This window comes from Solea solea, chromosome 17 (assembly GCF_958295425.1).
Source record: "Solea solea chromosome 17, fSolSol10.1, whole genome shotgun sequence".
NCBI lineage: Eukaryota > Metazoa > Chordata > Actinopteri > Pleuronectiformes > Soleidae > Solea > Solea solea.
The window spans coordinates 12,402,285-12,417,360 of NC_081150.1; the positions used below are offsets into that span (position 1 = coordinate 12,402,285).

The 15,076-nt window shown below is 42.4% G+C and overlaps 2 protein-coding genes across 5 annotated transcripts in view; one reads left to right on the top strand and one right to left on the bottom strand.

Moving 5' to 3' along the window:
- grm1a (glutamate receptor, metabotropic 1a) overlaps window positions 1–9,304 on the bottom strand; it is a 34,063-nt gene extending 24,759 nt beyond the window's left edge. Inside the window, exons 1-2 of one of the 2 annotated variants that reach the window (XM_058612864.1) lie at window positions 5,250–9,302; window positions 3,382–4,231 (exon numbers count right to left, since the gene is read on the bottom strand). In XM_058612864.1, the coding sequence (XP_058468847.1) occupies window positions 3,382–4,117 (736 nt within the window). In that variant the 5' untranslated portion in view covers window positions 4,118–4,231; window positions 5,250–9,302. Of the gene's footprint in view, window positions 1–3,381; window positions 4,232–5,249 lie in introns of both variants that reach the window. The other variant, XM_058612866.1, reaches the window with a different exon arrangement.
- Window positions 9,305–10,142: 838 nt separating this feature from the next.
- On the top strand, window positions 10,143–14,816 carry fbxo30b (F-box protein 30b). 3 transcript variants are annotated; one of them, XM_058612868.1, is made up of 4 exons: window positions 10,143–10,395; window positions 11,212–11,261; window positions 11,485–13,531; window positions 14,129–14,816. In XM_058612868.1, the coding sequence occupies exons 3-4, from the start codon at window positions 11,540–11,542 to the stop codon at window positions 14,321–14,323; spliced, it is 2,187 nt and encodes a 728-aa protein (XP_058468851.1). In that variant the 5' UTR covers window positions 10,143–10,395; window positions 11,212–11,261; window positions 11,485–11,539; the 3' UTR covers window positions 14,324–14,816. The 3 variants fall into 3 exon arrangements, with proteins under 3 accessions (XP_058468851.1, XP_058468852.1, XP_058468850.1); XM_058612869.1 differs by lacking the exon at window positions 11,212–11,261; XM_058612867.1 differs by lacking the exon at window positions 10,143–10,395 and having other exon boundaries at window positions 11,033–11,261.
- Window positions 14,817–15,076: the final 260 nt, after the last annotated feature.

Here is a 15,076-nt window from a genome sequence, read left to right on the forward strand (position 1 = left end):
TCGCAAGGATCTTAAGTTTATTCTTCACTTGACCAAGGGGAAGAAATGGGTGAAACCTTTAACCCTTTAAGGCAAAATGTAAGTGTAATGTGTATGGGAAGATTATGCCTTAAAGAGGGGAACAAATCAGGTGATGTATATTCATGTATGTTTGTTAATGTAAGTGTTTTGTGTTAATGTCTTTTTCTCTTACTTCGTTTTCCTACAGTGTAATCACAAAAAAAATCCAGTCTACTCTGTCTTTGTTGGAATTTTACAACCAAACATCTTTCCTTGTGTGATCAAATTTGCTCACCGTCTAGTAATCCCATTTTCACAAATGAGCCTTTGTGGAAAAGGATAATACTCCGGTTGTGATATTTCCGCTAACTGTGATGAAATTATGGGGCAATACGACTTGTTTAAAGTCAACGGTTTAGAAATAACAAGCGAGAACGGTAACAATTACATACATCGTTACATGCAAAAACACGGTGACATTATCAAACAGCATGAGTAATTGTGTTCAGCAATCAACGCTTCCCTTAAAGCGCAACCCCTCCCCCCCCACCCCCACCCTCACCCTCATCCCAACCTACCAGCAGTCGTTCAGTGCCTGGAGCCCTGAGTGAGCTGCAACTCTGATCCTCTGATAATGAGTGTCAGAGAGTTTACTGTCAGCTGATTGCAATCAAAGCCAAATAGCGGTGGCTAGATAGAAGATGGCTATCCTTGTTTAAGCATCCCAATCAAGAGCCCGGTTAAGCCGTTTTGAGTCTAAATCTTCGATGTCCACGTGGACTGCGCTGGTCACAGTCAGGATTGTTGATAAAGCCCACAGCTCTTTAGCATGACAGCTGGATTACACAGACAATCCAATCACTGGTGCATGCTTAAACATCTCTCTCGATGTGTGTGTGTGTGTGCGTGTGTGTCGCATGTAGTCAGAGGGAAATTAAGAGGAACTATTCATAACATTTGATTTGCAGTCGTCTTGACAAGAGGCTACAGCAGCTGTAGAACGCAACACAGACATGCGTTACCTCTAGTGCACAAAGGGAACATGTTTTAGCTCTCCACTGGTCCTTCAATGGTATTTTTATTTGCCTCATTTCATTCTCTCACTCATAATTGGATATAATGATATCCAATTATTTCATTCTCTCCATGTAGACTGTGAGACAGGTGGGCAGTGGGTGCATTAGCTGACAACCCATTTGACAATGACAACAGGGAGAAACAAAAAAAAAAACCCCGCTTTGAGTATTCCTATCAGACTGACTGACGATAATCGAGACAGGTAATTTATGCAATTTCACAGCCCTAGCCGTTGCTACGGGCAACAGGCTGCATTTATAACTTGTCTAATGTGGTGGAGAGGGAAAACTCATGAGCTCAAGCCAGTCGTGACCACTGTTTCAGAGATTACTAAAGATAGAGCGAAAAAAACAAATGGATTTGAATATGAGTTGTTAAAGGTCAGGGTGCTGCTCTGCATCAAGTAAATTTCAAAGGGAAGACTCAGATATTAAAACGCCTCCTGACCACATATGCATGGGTTTGTATTTACAGAGAACGGGGGGATAAATGGCAGTTTATAAGCTCATGTTTATTATTTTTTGAACTCCCACTGTTATACACGATGCTGCCTGCAATCAAATTCACCCTTCCCTAGGCTGCTCTTTCATTACTCCTGAATTATGATTTCAGTCTCAGTGGATCTTCCTGCAGGTATGGTGAAGGTCAGACAGCTGATGCCACCTAGTTATGCCTCCAGGTACTACAGCTCCCGAAACCCTTGTCTTCATCTGCCTGATAACAGTCTGTGTCAAAGACCTTCCTCCAAAAACTGGACGATATAATAAGACATTCCAAAGATGTTTTGCACTCCCTCTGAGTCTGCAGCTCGACTGGAAAGCTGGGTATTATGGCCTGTCAAGTCACTGACTGAGTTTCACACTGACTTAAATGAAAAGCCATAGTCATAATTGACTTCAGAGTAATTACTCTGTCTACTCATATCTCCTTTTTACCTCCTGCCGCCACCTTAAATGCTAACAACTGAGCAACAGGGTTCTCAAGAAAAAAAGGGAATCCATCGTGGTTCGAAATACAGGAAACTATTATTATTCTGAAAAGATATGACATGCATTTTAATTTACATACACCTGTAATTTATATTAGGGATGAAATTCATTACCATCCCAGACCTTAAATCTCCCATAAACAATTCACAAAGCACAGTCTGGAAAAATATTGGCTGTTTATTTCTTCTTTATGGGAGCAGACTGTTGGCTGATTATGGATAAATGTTAAATGCATCAGCACGAGTTTAATAGATGTAAATAATATTTGTTTGTTATATTAGTATGGGACAAAAGTATCGAGCCATCACTATCATTTAATCCTTGTATCCTTGTCATCCTTGAGAATTAAACATAATTTAACATTTCTAAATGAAACGTTAAATGAGAGTATATATATGTATATATATATATATATATATATATATATATATATACATACTGTATATGTATGTACTTTACAACAGACACCTGATGTTAATTCAAAATGCAATCTACTTACTACTTTTACCCAAGTGCAGGGCATCTAGTAATGCACAAACACACATGTGATGATGCAAGGGGTGAGTGGGTCTCAAAGTTATTTCCACACAACAACTCACCTCCAGACAACTGCATTAACATTCTCATGAAGATGTATGCAGGTATTTACATAAGACGACACAACTACGCTCTCCAAAAAAAACTCAAGTGTGAAAGACTGACACCGAGAGACAGAGAGTGAACCAAAGTGACAGGGTTTTACCACAGAAGACGAACAAGGAAGTGTAATGACAACACAACTCTGATTGTGTTCATGTGAAATGAAATGCTTGGGAATGAAGGCCCAAGGACAAAGCTGTATGGTGGCGATCCTATTTGTTTATAAAATGATGGGCTAGAAGTGTCATTCCCAGATACTGAGCCGGATTCAGCATCTATTCTTTCCAGCCTTCAACTGAAGATTGATGTGAAAGTGTTGAAAATAACGTGAATAAAATGAAGTTGTGATTCATCTACATTAAAATATCAGATTAAAAAAATAGTCCGAAATGTTAAATTATGCACAAATGTCCTCTTTGTCACGTATTTATGCTGTGAATGAGGTCACAGCAGTGTGTCATCTTTAAAACTTAACAATATATCTGTCATGTCTACTGATATCTCTTACATTTTATATCCAAATAACATTGAAGTCGGCACCGCACACACTGGTGCCCTCAGTGAATCACCTGACAGGCTTCAAACCTGTCAGGTGAACTGTTGGACACTTGTGCAGTGAACAGACAGAAAGACAGATATTATGATGGTTGAGATGAGTTCAGTGATGGACTCTCACCCTCAGTGTGCACAGCAGACACGTAGGTCCAGTTGTATCGCTGGACAATGTCGAGCATGGCCCGGGCCTGGAGCGTGTCTGAGGGCACGACCCTCAGGAAGTACTTGAACAGGGTCTTGTCACTCAGATCGATGCTCGTGGCAGAGTACGCGATCTGCGGGATGTTGAAGAGCTGCAGCAGATTCTGCACCTGAATGGCCACAGAGCTGGATCCTGGCCCGATCACTCCGGCGATGGGTTTCTTGGTGGGTGGAGGCTGGTTGGACGGCGTGCCGTCAATGCACCATTTGGACCCGTCCTTGTCGTCGCGGATGGAAATGAGGGAGTCCCGGATGAACTCGATGCTCTGCTCCAGAGCCACAGAGGAGTGCCAGCACGAGTCCCGGATCTCACAGCCCAGGCTTATGTTGGGAAGCAGGTACGGGTCGGTGTTGATCCGGTCCAGCGTGTGGAACATGGCCTCGACCCTTTGGATGCCATACTGCTCGCGGACGTCCCCGCACTTCCGCTCGGCCACTTTCTCCGCAGACGGCTGGTGGTGGACAGAGAAAAGCGCGCCGATGATCACGTCTCCGTCCATCCGAGCCACAGAGCGTGACACGGCGCGAGGGATCACCGACCGCTCATTGATGCTGCTGCTGCTGCTGTGGGTAAACACGAGGACGCGGAGGAAAAACGTGGGGAGACACAGGAGAGCAAAGAGACCCATCTTTACGCGTGCCATGTTGTGCCACATCGCGTGAGCCGTGCCAACTGTGCTGGCATACTATCTGCTGTCTGTCAGTGCAGCCACGCTTATCCCAGCGACCATGATCTGTGAGCATGACACCTGAGGCATGTCCACGCACACCTGCAGGAAAAAACATGGAACAAGATGCGAGATGTGAGAAGCGACGCCAGATGTGCTGAACGAGTTGACTTGAACACGCAAGCTTGTATTTCTCTTCATACATCAGTATTTCCTTTTTCTATTTTGTGCTTTACACCACTATTTTTTCTACGCAGTGTTTTACAACTGTACCTAAAACAGCAACATATTTATTCCTTATCGAGAAATCCATAGTCATAAAACTTAAACAATAAAACATACAGAGAACAACTCTCATCCTTCTATTTTTATATTCAAACATGGCACATAAACACACACACACGCACACATACGCCGCCTGTCTTATCGACGCCCTGTTATACATTCCTTCAGCTGGCCTCATGCCTCTCTTATCAACTATACCGTCGAATTGTGAGCCTTTGAGCAAGGCACTTACTGTCCTGTCCACTGGGCAAAGCAAAACTGTAAAGGTTGTCTTTGAAGCGACAAAATGCCACAAACAACCATTGCTTTCCTAATAAAAACAGCGCTCTGGAGAGAGACAGAGAGGCTCAGTGCACTGGGCTTTTTAGGCCGTGGAGAAAATAAGGTAGAAAGCAGATTTCAGCACCGCGGACAGCGCCGGGGACGTGTTTGGTGTTTGGGGATCGGACTCCAGTCTGCATGGGCTCGTCATGTTCCCTCTATCTCTCTCACTCACTCTCACACACACACACACACACACACACGCACGCGCATCTCTTCACGATCTGACTCAAGACAGTTTCAGGTGAAGCTGAGAGAAAAAAACAACAACAACAACACATCTTTAATCCCATTTGAATTCTACAGGACTCGCAAGACTGCACTCTGCACGTTTTATTTGTAAAACTACATACTGTATCTGTCCCTATGTAGCACCGATTATTATTCACAATACTAACATCAATTACAATAACGATAATAATTCTGACAAAGATGTAGATTGAAGGAGAACAGGTATGTTTTAAAATACATACTGCATGTCTTTTTTCGCAATGTGTAACATCAAAAAACTTACCTGGATCTTTGAGACATGTCGCGCGCCTCCGTCCGTCTTCTGTAACGCGTGGTCCTCGCCTGTAGCGTTTGAGTCTCTCTCCCTCCCTTGCTGCTCTCTCTCTCTCTCTCTTTCTCTCTCTCTTCCTCTCTCTCTCTCTTTCTCTCTCTCTCTCTTTCTCTCAACTCGAAACGTGAACATGAAGACCCCACCACCGCTATTCACCCACGCAACCGTCGCCTTTTCTACAGTATTCACCACATTTGACTACATGTACACTTGGCAAATGTTGATACATGCGATCAGAGCTCGAATGAAAAGAGAGAATCTAGTGTCACAAATAAATTTTAAAAAAAATCACACCAGTGGAACATTTTGTGCAAGATGTGTCTCCTTAGTTCATTGATGCGATTGCCATTATCTCATAAATCTAGTGACGTGAAGGTCTCAGGAAATGTTGAGTGGAAAATAATGACTGTTATGCACCCATGGTGAAACAACGGACGTGATTCATCATATGTGTGTGTAACTTTATGGTGTCAGGCATTTGCCATTAAATTGTATTTCAGTATAAATGAAGGACATTGTAATGATGCAGCTGGACACGCCTGTTGTCCTCAACGATTTACAGTTTATCTTCATTCTTCAAGTTAACCTGAGAGACGTATATAACGCACAGCAAGTGCACTGCACAGCTACAGTGAAATGAATGTGTTCAGCACCAAGGACAGCAGTAAACATCTTTGCCATTGCGCCACCTAGTGTTTGAATGAAGGTCACTGATGACATTTCTGTCCTCTGGTCAATAGAGGCCAGTGATTGATTTCTATTTTGCTTCTCCGTAAAAAGTATGAACAGTTTCTCTCTCAGTAATCTGACCTGATGTCAACACACGTGTGTAACACGTTCATTTGAAATTGAAGCTCCAGAGTGTAACATTAAGCAGGGATTTTCAGCAGGAAACTGAGTATTCTACACATTCATATTATTGACTGAAAGGGTACATAGTCGGTTTGAAAAGTAAAGTCCAGAAAGTTAGCCACCAGGGGGAGACTGCACTGGTTGCAAAAAGAACACAAACGGAAGTCTATGGGCAAATGAGTTTACTTCTCACTTGATTTATAATATCAGTTAACATTTTCTGTGGCAGTTAATGGTCTCATTTACTAATTTCCCTAATAGCACATGATGTCAGTTTTGCAAATTATGTTCCCAATTAGAGGGAAATAGATGAAACAGCCTGGTACACCTGAATGAACACCGTGGACTGATGGTGCATTCCTGGATGCAGGTGAAGAAGCTCTGTGAACATTTAGTTGCAAAAACTGTCAGCGTACCAGTCAAATCACAAATCAGTTGGAACTAGAGGACTGCATCCATTTTAACACATGGTCTATGATTTGCAGGAAGTGTTTTAAAATAAAACATTCATTTTATATTTTTTAGAATAGATCTTTGTAGGTTAGGCAAGGATTGAGCTGTAATAAAGGTATAAATCACAAACATATTTGTAAGGGAGTTGTTATGACGCCGCATCTGCTGGTGCCAGAGGCTCGGGGAGCGACCATTTGATATTGAACATGAATAAAAGTGACATGTTTGAGTGGGAGTGACTACTTAGATGCTGCAGCCACAGGGCAAAGGGCGGTATACTTGGTTTATTCAATGCTGACCACAAGGGAGACAAGATTCACTTGCTTGTGCAATGCTGGGTTATGAGTCATTTAAATGGGCTGATTATCAATTTAATATTGTAAGTACTTTTATACTGTCTTTTTGTAGTAGGTCCTCGATTTTAGTCAAATTTTAATGTTAAACCTGTGTCTACCTTTCCAAGCAACTATTAACAGCAGAGGGAATCTTGTTTCAAATATCTCATTAAAATAACAAGCATGGTTTCAGGACTGGACAGTTCCAGGGTAAAAGCGGGACAAAGAGGATGTTTTTGCACCATCACCAATCGCTAAGGGGTAAACTAGCACAGTAGTACGGAAATACAAAAACATCTTTTCACCATCTTGCCTGTGGTAAAAATTGGTGCCCTGAAATCAGCAATGTCTCAAATGCCAATGAAAGAGATGCTGAAATGCTGTGGACTGAGCTCTGGAATATTAACAAATTTGTTTTCTATTGTGACATTGACAGCTACACACCTGTCCTCCACTCAATTCTCGTGCTTTTTACCTATTTATTTTGCCTCCTCCTGGATTGGTAGTTGTAGCTGACACACAGGATTAAACAATGTGTGTGTTATCTGTATTTATGGGCTCTTATTTTCTCTCCTATAATTGTGGAATCAGCAGTAGCTGAGGTGTGTTTTATATTGTCTGGCCGGTCTAGGACATACATACATTATTGGTTGAATCAATTACATACTGGCTTTAAAACACTTATACTAAATCAATACATCATATGGGTTATAAAAACACAGGCAAGCAGAGTATCAGTAACAAATGATGTTGTTTGGATTAAGGCCACCACAAATATCATTTTCGCACTTGGTTTCTTCGCTCCAGAGTACTAAAGATTTAGTTTAAGTAACATTTATGTGTTTTTTTTTTACAAATTCTGACTTTTCAGAATGTTATATGAGGTAGTAGTGACAGTCTCACTAGCTGCATGTGTTTGCTTCAACACCTCATGACAAGTGCTCTGCTGAGCAGTGAGCACTGTCCTGCTGATGTGTCCATGAGTCAGGTCCTGCAGCTGCAGGGCTGCAGCTCTCCACTGATCCCAACCTAAAAATGTGGCATCTCCTGTCCTCAGTCTGAATCTAACCATTACTCTAAAAAATACAAGAACAGTGCAACACTGACCTCTTCTGTTTGTGAGTGGTTACTGCATGAAACAGAAGACACTTATGTGTGGATGAAGTTATTTTTTCTTTTTGGATGGACTGAAGAAAGGAGAGAAAGAAAAGGTAGGTGTGTGGGGGTAAGAGTTGGGGAGTTTCTGAGTCATTTGTGCCTGAAGCTGGTCCTTCAGTTGGCAGATCAGACTGTTGGTGCTGGCTTCTGCAGTCTTCCATTCTTGCTGCCCCTTTTACCAGCTCTCAGCATGTTGCTGCTTCTCTGTCTCAAGCTCTTCTACCTTGCTCCTCCAGACATTATATTAGAGCCAACTCCTTCTCCATGCCTGCATTCAGGTCATGCAGTTTTTCTTTACAACTGGCCTCCAGCTCGTTGACCTTGGCTCCCTCCACCTTTGGAGGCCTGTGCTCCTCTTTCTTCAGGTGCTGAAGCTGGTTCTTGAGTTGGCAAATCAGACTGCTGGTCCTGGTCTCTGCCATTTTCCAGTCCGGCTTCTCCCTCTCAACTTCCTTGATCCTTCTCCTTCATATGTTATCTCTCTGAGCTGACTACTTTTCCATGCTGGCATAAAGGGTTTCCACCTTGGCTGCCCAGTGGGCCTCGCTGTTCTTCAGCTGGCTAGGTTTTTTCAGTCAGCATGTTTAAAATATAGAAATATAGTGTGAGTGTGTTTCTTCTTTACGCATATTTTAAGCTCTAACTGAACTCATTTTGCTTAAGAAGGGTCACTTCTTCTTTCAGAGCCTTGTTCTCTTGCTAAACCTTAATCTCAACCTCTTTCCGGGTCTGCAAGGTGGCCATTGGGCTATGCTGGAAGGCATATTTGTGGATTCTTGGAGGTTGAGTTGTTCAGTTGTTGTTCTGAAGTGGACGTCAAATGGTGTCTGAATGACAGGTGTCAGCTTTATATGTAGGGCAAGTCCATGTTGTATCTGATCATGTCACAATGATGTATCAAAGGACAACTATATTACCATATATGGATGACGCTTGTTGCTTGGCAACGCACTTAAATTGCTACCCTGCCGACAGTATTACCCCTATCGATGAATAAACAAATCAATCACGTTTTTGTCACCTATAAATAGTAGGTGTGCCACGTACAACTGAGTGCGCTCAGTGTATAACGATCACCACTTTACTTACTGACAGTATTTTCTGTCAAAAAACGTACGTTTGTGCCGCAAGTTTGTTTATTTCCGGGTTGTGCGGCCCATAGCATGCGCAGTAGTGTTACTCCCATAATACCTCTCGGCTTTGTGAACGAGCCGTCCGCGTTCTCTACTTGCTCGGCGCGTTCATGAACTGTCAGAGGCATGATGGGAGTGACGTAGTTACAGCTGCTGTCAGTGTTTGCTGTGATATTAAAGCATGTCATTTAAAATGTTTAGTATATTTGTAATCCGCCTCAGCTCGTCATTTCACGGATACATACTGTATGATAATAATCAAAGTCACTGTAAACTGAAAAAAAAACTACGAAAAATACATAGAGTGTACATTATTATCAACATTATATTAACATCATTCTTACATTATAGTAATATAGTGATCATAAAAAACTGAAATAAAGTCAGGCCACAAAATCTGCAGACTCATGATCATATTATTAGGAACAATAACAACGTGTTAAAAGTAGTTTTATAACTCCAGATTCTTTCACTCAACACGTTTATCTTCAATTCTAATTAATGTTTTCATTACATTTATCAGTAACTTTATGAACCGATAGTGATGATAAGAAAACCAGCCTCCCCGGAAATCACTGGTGAGAAGACAGCAGGTCTCAGTGCATCACACGGTCACAGCGCCACAGTCCACGCCGTCATCTGCCCCGTAATATAAATGCTAACAGGCGACGAATAAATAACTAAAACCGGCTTTGTCGTAATATTCTTTTTAAATGTAAAAGACAAACACCCCATTGCCTTCATTTGTTCACAGTTCTCGTAAAGGTCTCATATAGTACGCTTCCCTGACCGTAGCGCCGTTCCCGAGAAGCCACATGGCCGCGCTTTGACGGGCTCGTACACAGCTGTGACGTCACGCTGTGAAAAGTGGCCTTTTATGGCCTTTAGGGAGATTCTAAGTTCATGTCTCCAGGTGTTAAATACGTCTTTGTTACGATTGTGTTCAGTGGGAAAATTGCTTTTTGTGCCACATGAGTATTTTCTGTTGCAGTACCAGGAGTGGCCACTGGAAAAATGTCTTCAAGGCAGGGGGCGGTGCTCTCTCTACCCAGTCCTATAATACATCTATGTTCCACAGAGGCAACTGTTAGTAGCTAATTATATTTATACAGAAGAAACGATTATACGCTGTATAACGAAACGTTTACCTGCCTATACACGCATAAGGTGAGAATCTACTCGTATGCAAACGCAACTTTATGTAGCCGAGTTAGCTTTATTGAGAACCGTTTAACTTCGGAGCAGACTAGCTGTTGTTAGCCAACATTAGCCGCCGCTAGCTTTGTCATTGTTCCAATAAACAAGTTGCTTTAATTGTGAAGGGACAGTTGACAAGAAACGAGCTTTTAGTATGAGTATGTATACAAACTGCGGAACACCTTAGCAAAAGATTGCCGTCGTTGTATCGTCGGTTATTTACATAATAGTAATGTTTGTTGTCAGTAAACTTCGACTATCAGTTACAAGTCACTTTCTGCTCAGTTGAATGCGCACTTAATTCGGAGTCTTCGACAGTTAAGAAATCCATACCTGGAATTATATGCATCACAAGTCAGGATGTATTCAGGAAACGATGGGTTGATGGCTAGTTGAGTCAGGTGATATAAGGTTTCCGATGTAGACAGACAGCTGCACTGTTGACAACCTCTCACCATCTCATTCGCAAAATAATGTCTTTTTCTTATACTTTATAGCAAAATAATGTCAGTTCTAGAAAAACCCGAATATGTACGAAATCAACTACTAAGTGCAAAACAACTAAGTAAATATGTATATGATCATTCAACTGCACAACTGCACAGCTGCACTAGAGGTGTTTGTCAGATGTTCAAATACAAGATGTTGTGGGTGATGTTTAATGTTCTTTTCATACAGTAAATGATACGAGATACTTGCCAGTTTGTGAAAACGTTACACACACTGAAAGCAATATATTTTTAAGTGAGTTTAGTGTGACATGAAGACTGCAATATGTTTTCCCAGGTTTTAAGCTCAACGATCCCTGAAAGCACAGTGACATCTAATGGTCTGGAGTAAGTATAGCAGCTCTTCAAGACAGGCCCACAACTTGGATTTAATATCATACTGTATGTGTGCAGTTAAAGTTTTGTAAGGCGACTTTACACACATTATTGTGCTTTAGTGTGTGATTCATTAATGTCATACAGGTGTTAATAATAATCTGATACTCAGTACTATTAATTTAACATGTGTTATCTTTTATACTCACATTTAGCTTTTTCATTTATCTTGCAGGTCAGTGGATTTCCTCAGTCACACTCGGGTACTTTTTACCCCTTCATCTCTGAAGATGGAGAAGGACCATATTCACTGTATGGCCTGTGTTAACCAGAGATGCATGGTCAGACCTGAACCAGGCATTTCCTGTGACCTCATCACTTGTCCTCAAGTGTGTGGTGCTGTGTTTCACTCCTGCAAAGGAGATGAGCACCATCTTATGTGTCCCTTGTTGAAGGTACCCTGTCTAAACAGTGGCTATGGCTGTCCTGTCATGCTGGTTCGCAACCAAATGTATGGACACCTGGGGGTGTGTCCGGCTGGACTGGTATGCTGCACTATGGAGTGGAACAGATGGCCTGTTAGCTGCCTGGACTACACATCTTATGAAAGCCTGAGTCGTGGGGTGGAGGAGGTGGAGCAGTTGGATATGGCGCTTGCCCTTCAGGATCAGCGCACACTACTTGAGTCTCTTAAGGTGATCGCCATGGCACCAACTGCAGAGAGAAAGCCACATGTCCTGGTTAGTAAAGAGAGCAGGCCAACATCTGCCTCAGGCTCAGCAAAGGAGAAGATTGTTTGTGGAATTAATGGGCTGAAGGAGGAACACTTCAGTAAACTTTATGAAGCCACAGTAGAGACTGCACGGAGTTTAGCTGCTGCTTTGGATTTTGTTAGCAGTGTCAATTCTGTTCACAGCAGCACAGTGGGTGTGAACAGTGCAGCTGTTGTGCAGGAGAGTATACCAAGCAGCAATGGAGAACTTCAGAATGGACTGGAGGACAAAGCATTTGAAGTTACTGAGGGTTTAAGTAAAAGACGAATGGAGAAGAGTGTTTGTTCTAACTGTTTAAGTGGAAATGGGGCACCTAAAGGAACAGATCAGAAAATGTTAAGCTCAATTAATAGACCTGAGCCAGGAGCAACAGGGGCTTTTCAAGAGACAGCTGTTGAGGTACAAGATGATATGAATGCTGGAATCACTCAAGAGCCAGTGACCCCTCAGATGATATCTCCAAGCTGTGTCACCCAGGGTGTGGCACAGAGGGCTGACCATGTGGTCCTGGAAGACAGAGGGCAAGCTCTATTAGAAAGCCATAGGTCTAGGCAGAAGTTCCACAATTACCAGGTTTTTAGGGACCAGAGCCAATGTTCATTACCCAACGGACATATAGGTTCCCTGCCAGATAAGTCACCATGTAGAGTGCAACCCAAAATGGAGAACAAAGCTGTGGATACCTCAGATCTGCAGCATGATGATGACCCAATGGGACTAGGAGAGATTGATCTTATCACGGCAGCGCTGCTGTTCTGTTTAGAAGAGTCTAGAGAGTGCAGAAGAATCTCTGATACAGTCTATGTTGATGGTCACTGTGTTGACTTTGGCACACAGACTTTCACTTTCCCTGCAGCAATCTTAGTAACCAACACCAGAGTGGGTGACATGGCCTCTGCTTCTGCCTGTGATCATGCTGCCCCTCAGCTCTCTTACCCCAGCCCTTTCCACACTCTTCGCCTTGGCCTTGTGCTGGAAGCTCAGGAGGTAGAGGCGGTCCCATATAACCACTATCTCCCTTCAAACCCCAGGCACCAGCATATGTTCCCCTTCGTCTGTGGCCAGTCATTCCGCCGGGACCAGTTTTCTTCCCATTTCTCAAATGTCCATGGTGACATTCATGCTGGTCTTAACGGTTGGATGGAACACCGCTGTCCCCTGGCGTATTATGGCTGCACATTTTCCCAGCGGAGGTTTTATCCATCCACCCAGGGAGCCAAGATTGTCCATGACAGGCACCTCAGGTCCTTTGGGGTACAACCTTGCCCAAGGGCTAAACTTCCAGGTGAATCCCAGTCTGACCAATTAAGTGGGCTTCCCATTGAGATACTGTGGCACATAGCTGGATTCCTGGACAGTTTCAGCCTGTGCCAGCTCTCACTGGTTTCTCGGACTATGAGGGAAGTGTGTGCCAGTCTCCTCCAGACCAGGGGTGTAGTGGAGCTGCAGTGGGAGCGAAGACGAGGCCCCAATGCTCATGGCACTGTCTCATGGCAGGTCAAAAATAGAGTAAGCAGACAACCAAATCACTTCTGTACATTAATGATTCTCTGTCTTTTGCTCAGTATAATAGTTTTGAGGTCTTTTGTCACCTGTCAACATTCCCACACTGCACACAGGAAGTTATTTGTTATATGTCAAGAGGGACAGACAGCAAGATTGAGCTCGTGAAAGGTTTCAGAAATTAATTTTACTGCTAAAAATAATTTAGTTGTAAAGATGATGGAATAAAGCTTTTTGTTCCTGTTGCAGTATACAGTATGTAACCGGTGTAGTTTTGTGGCCTGCATATATTTACATATACACACACATCTAATAGTATTGCATCAGAGAGCCTATTTTCAGATGAAGGACGCAGCATATATATAATGTCACATCATTTCTGTTCAGACAAAGACCAAATTGAGGCAATATAATAACATGAAAAACAACAAATACCACTGGAATTTTACACACTGGATCTTTAAATTTATAAAGAAGTTTGTCATGTTGGGGAAACTGTGAATCAGAGTAACAATATGTAGCTACAGATAAGAGTCCCACTGAAATGTTTGCATGTTTTGGCCTCTTCATCACATTATCCTTTTTTTTTATTTACTGTTGCAGGTGTGGAGATTCACCACTGCCTTCAGCCCGGTGTCGTCCTGGGCTTTCTGTGACCTCCCCAGCATGTCGGACCATCTTAAAAGGTGCCACTTCAACGTGGTCGAGCACAAGACTGAACCTATACCTCTCCCTGCCATGTGCCCTGCACGAGATGGACACTCACTGCGTCGTGTCCTGCGTCACATTAACACCTGAGCACACAAGGCCGACCTCTCACAGATGGCACCAGAGTCACTGTAGTATTATGTGGATGTTGCAATCAAAGATTTTCAATTTGAAAAAACATGAACTTTTCTTGCATTTCACGATGGATTATGAAGATGCCTTAATCAATTAACACCTTTTGTGTCTGTTGTTGTGGGTAAACACATACATATAGCTTTGCATGAACCTTTGCTGAAAATGCAACCCCACTAAACTAAAGTATATTTTTCCTCATGTAGACAAATATGCACAATAGATTTATATTCTATATTTGAGATAATGAGATACTTGGTTATTGCATTATTTCTACTGACAGAAGCGACACAAGAGTTGTTCCTTCATTGTTGGTCTTTCTGATTCAAGCTAAGAGCGTCAACTTAATGCAAGTCTGTAGTCTGGAATGCCAGGAATGAGGTAATGAATGAATTAATGTCCCAATAATGTATGTAAATTGCTACCATTTAATAAAATCTTGACAACCTTTGCTTTTTCACACTGCCGACAAATAATTCCTCCAGTCTGTGTGGTCATTTCATGTAGTTAAAAGTAAAATTAAGACACTTTTAAAACTTCAGAATGCCTGATAATGCGCTCCACATACAGTATATTGACTTAAAACTGAGTGCTACTGTAAGTTTGATGAGCAGGTAGAAGGGTTAATTGTTCATGAACAGCAAAGAATGTATGTTTTTATTAATTGCAATACCCCTACTCTAAATCTGGGCAGGGACAGGAGGATAGTCC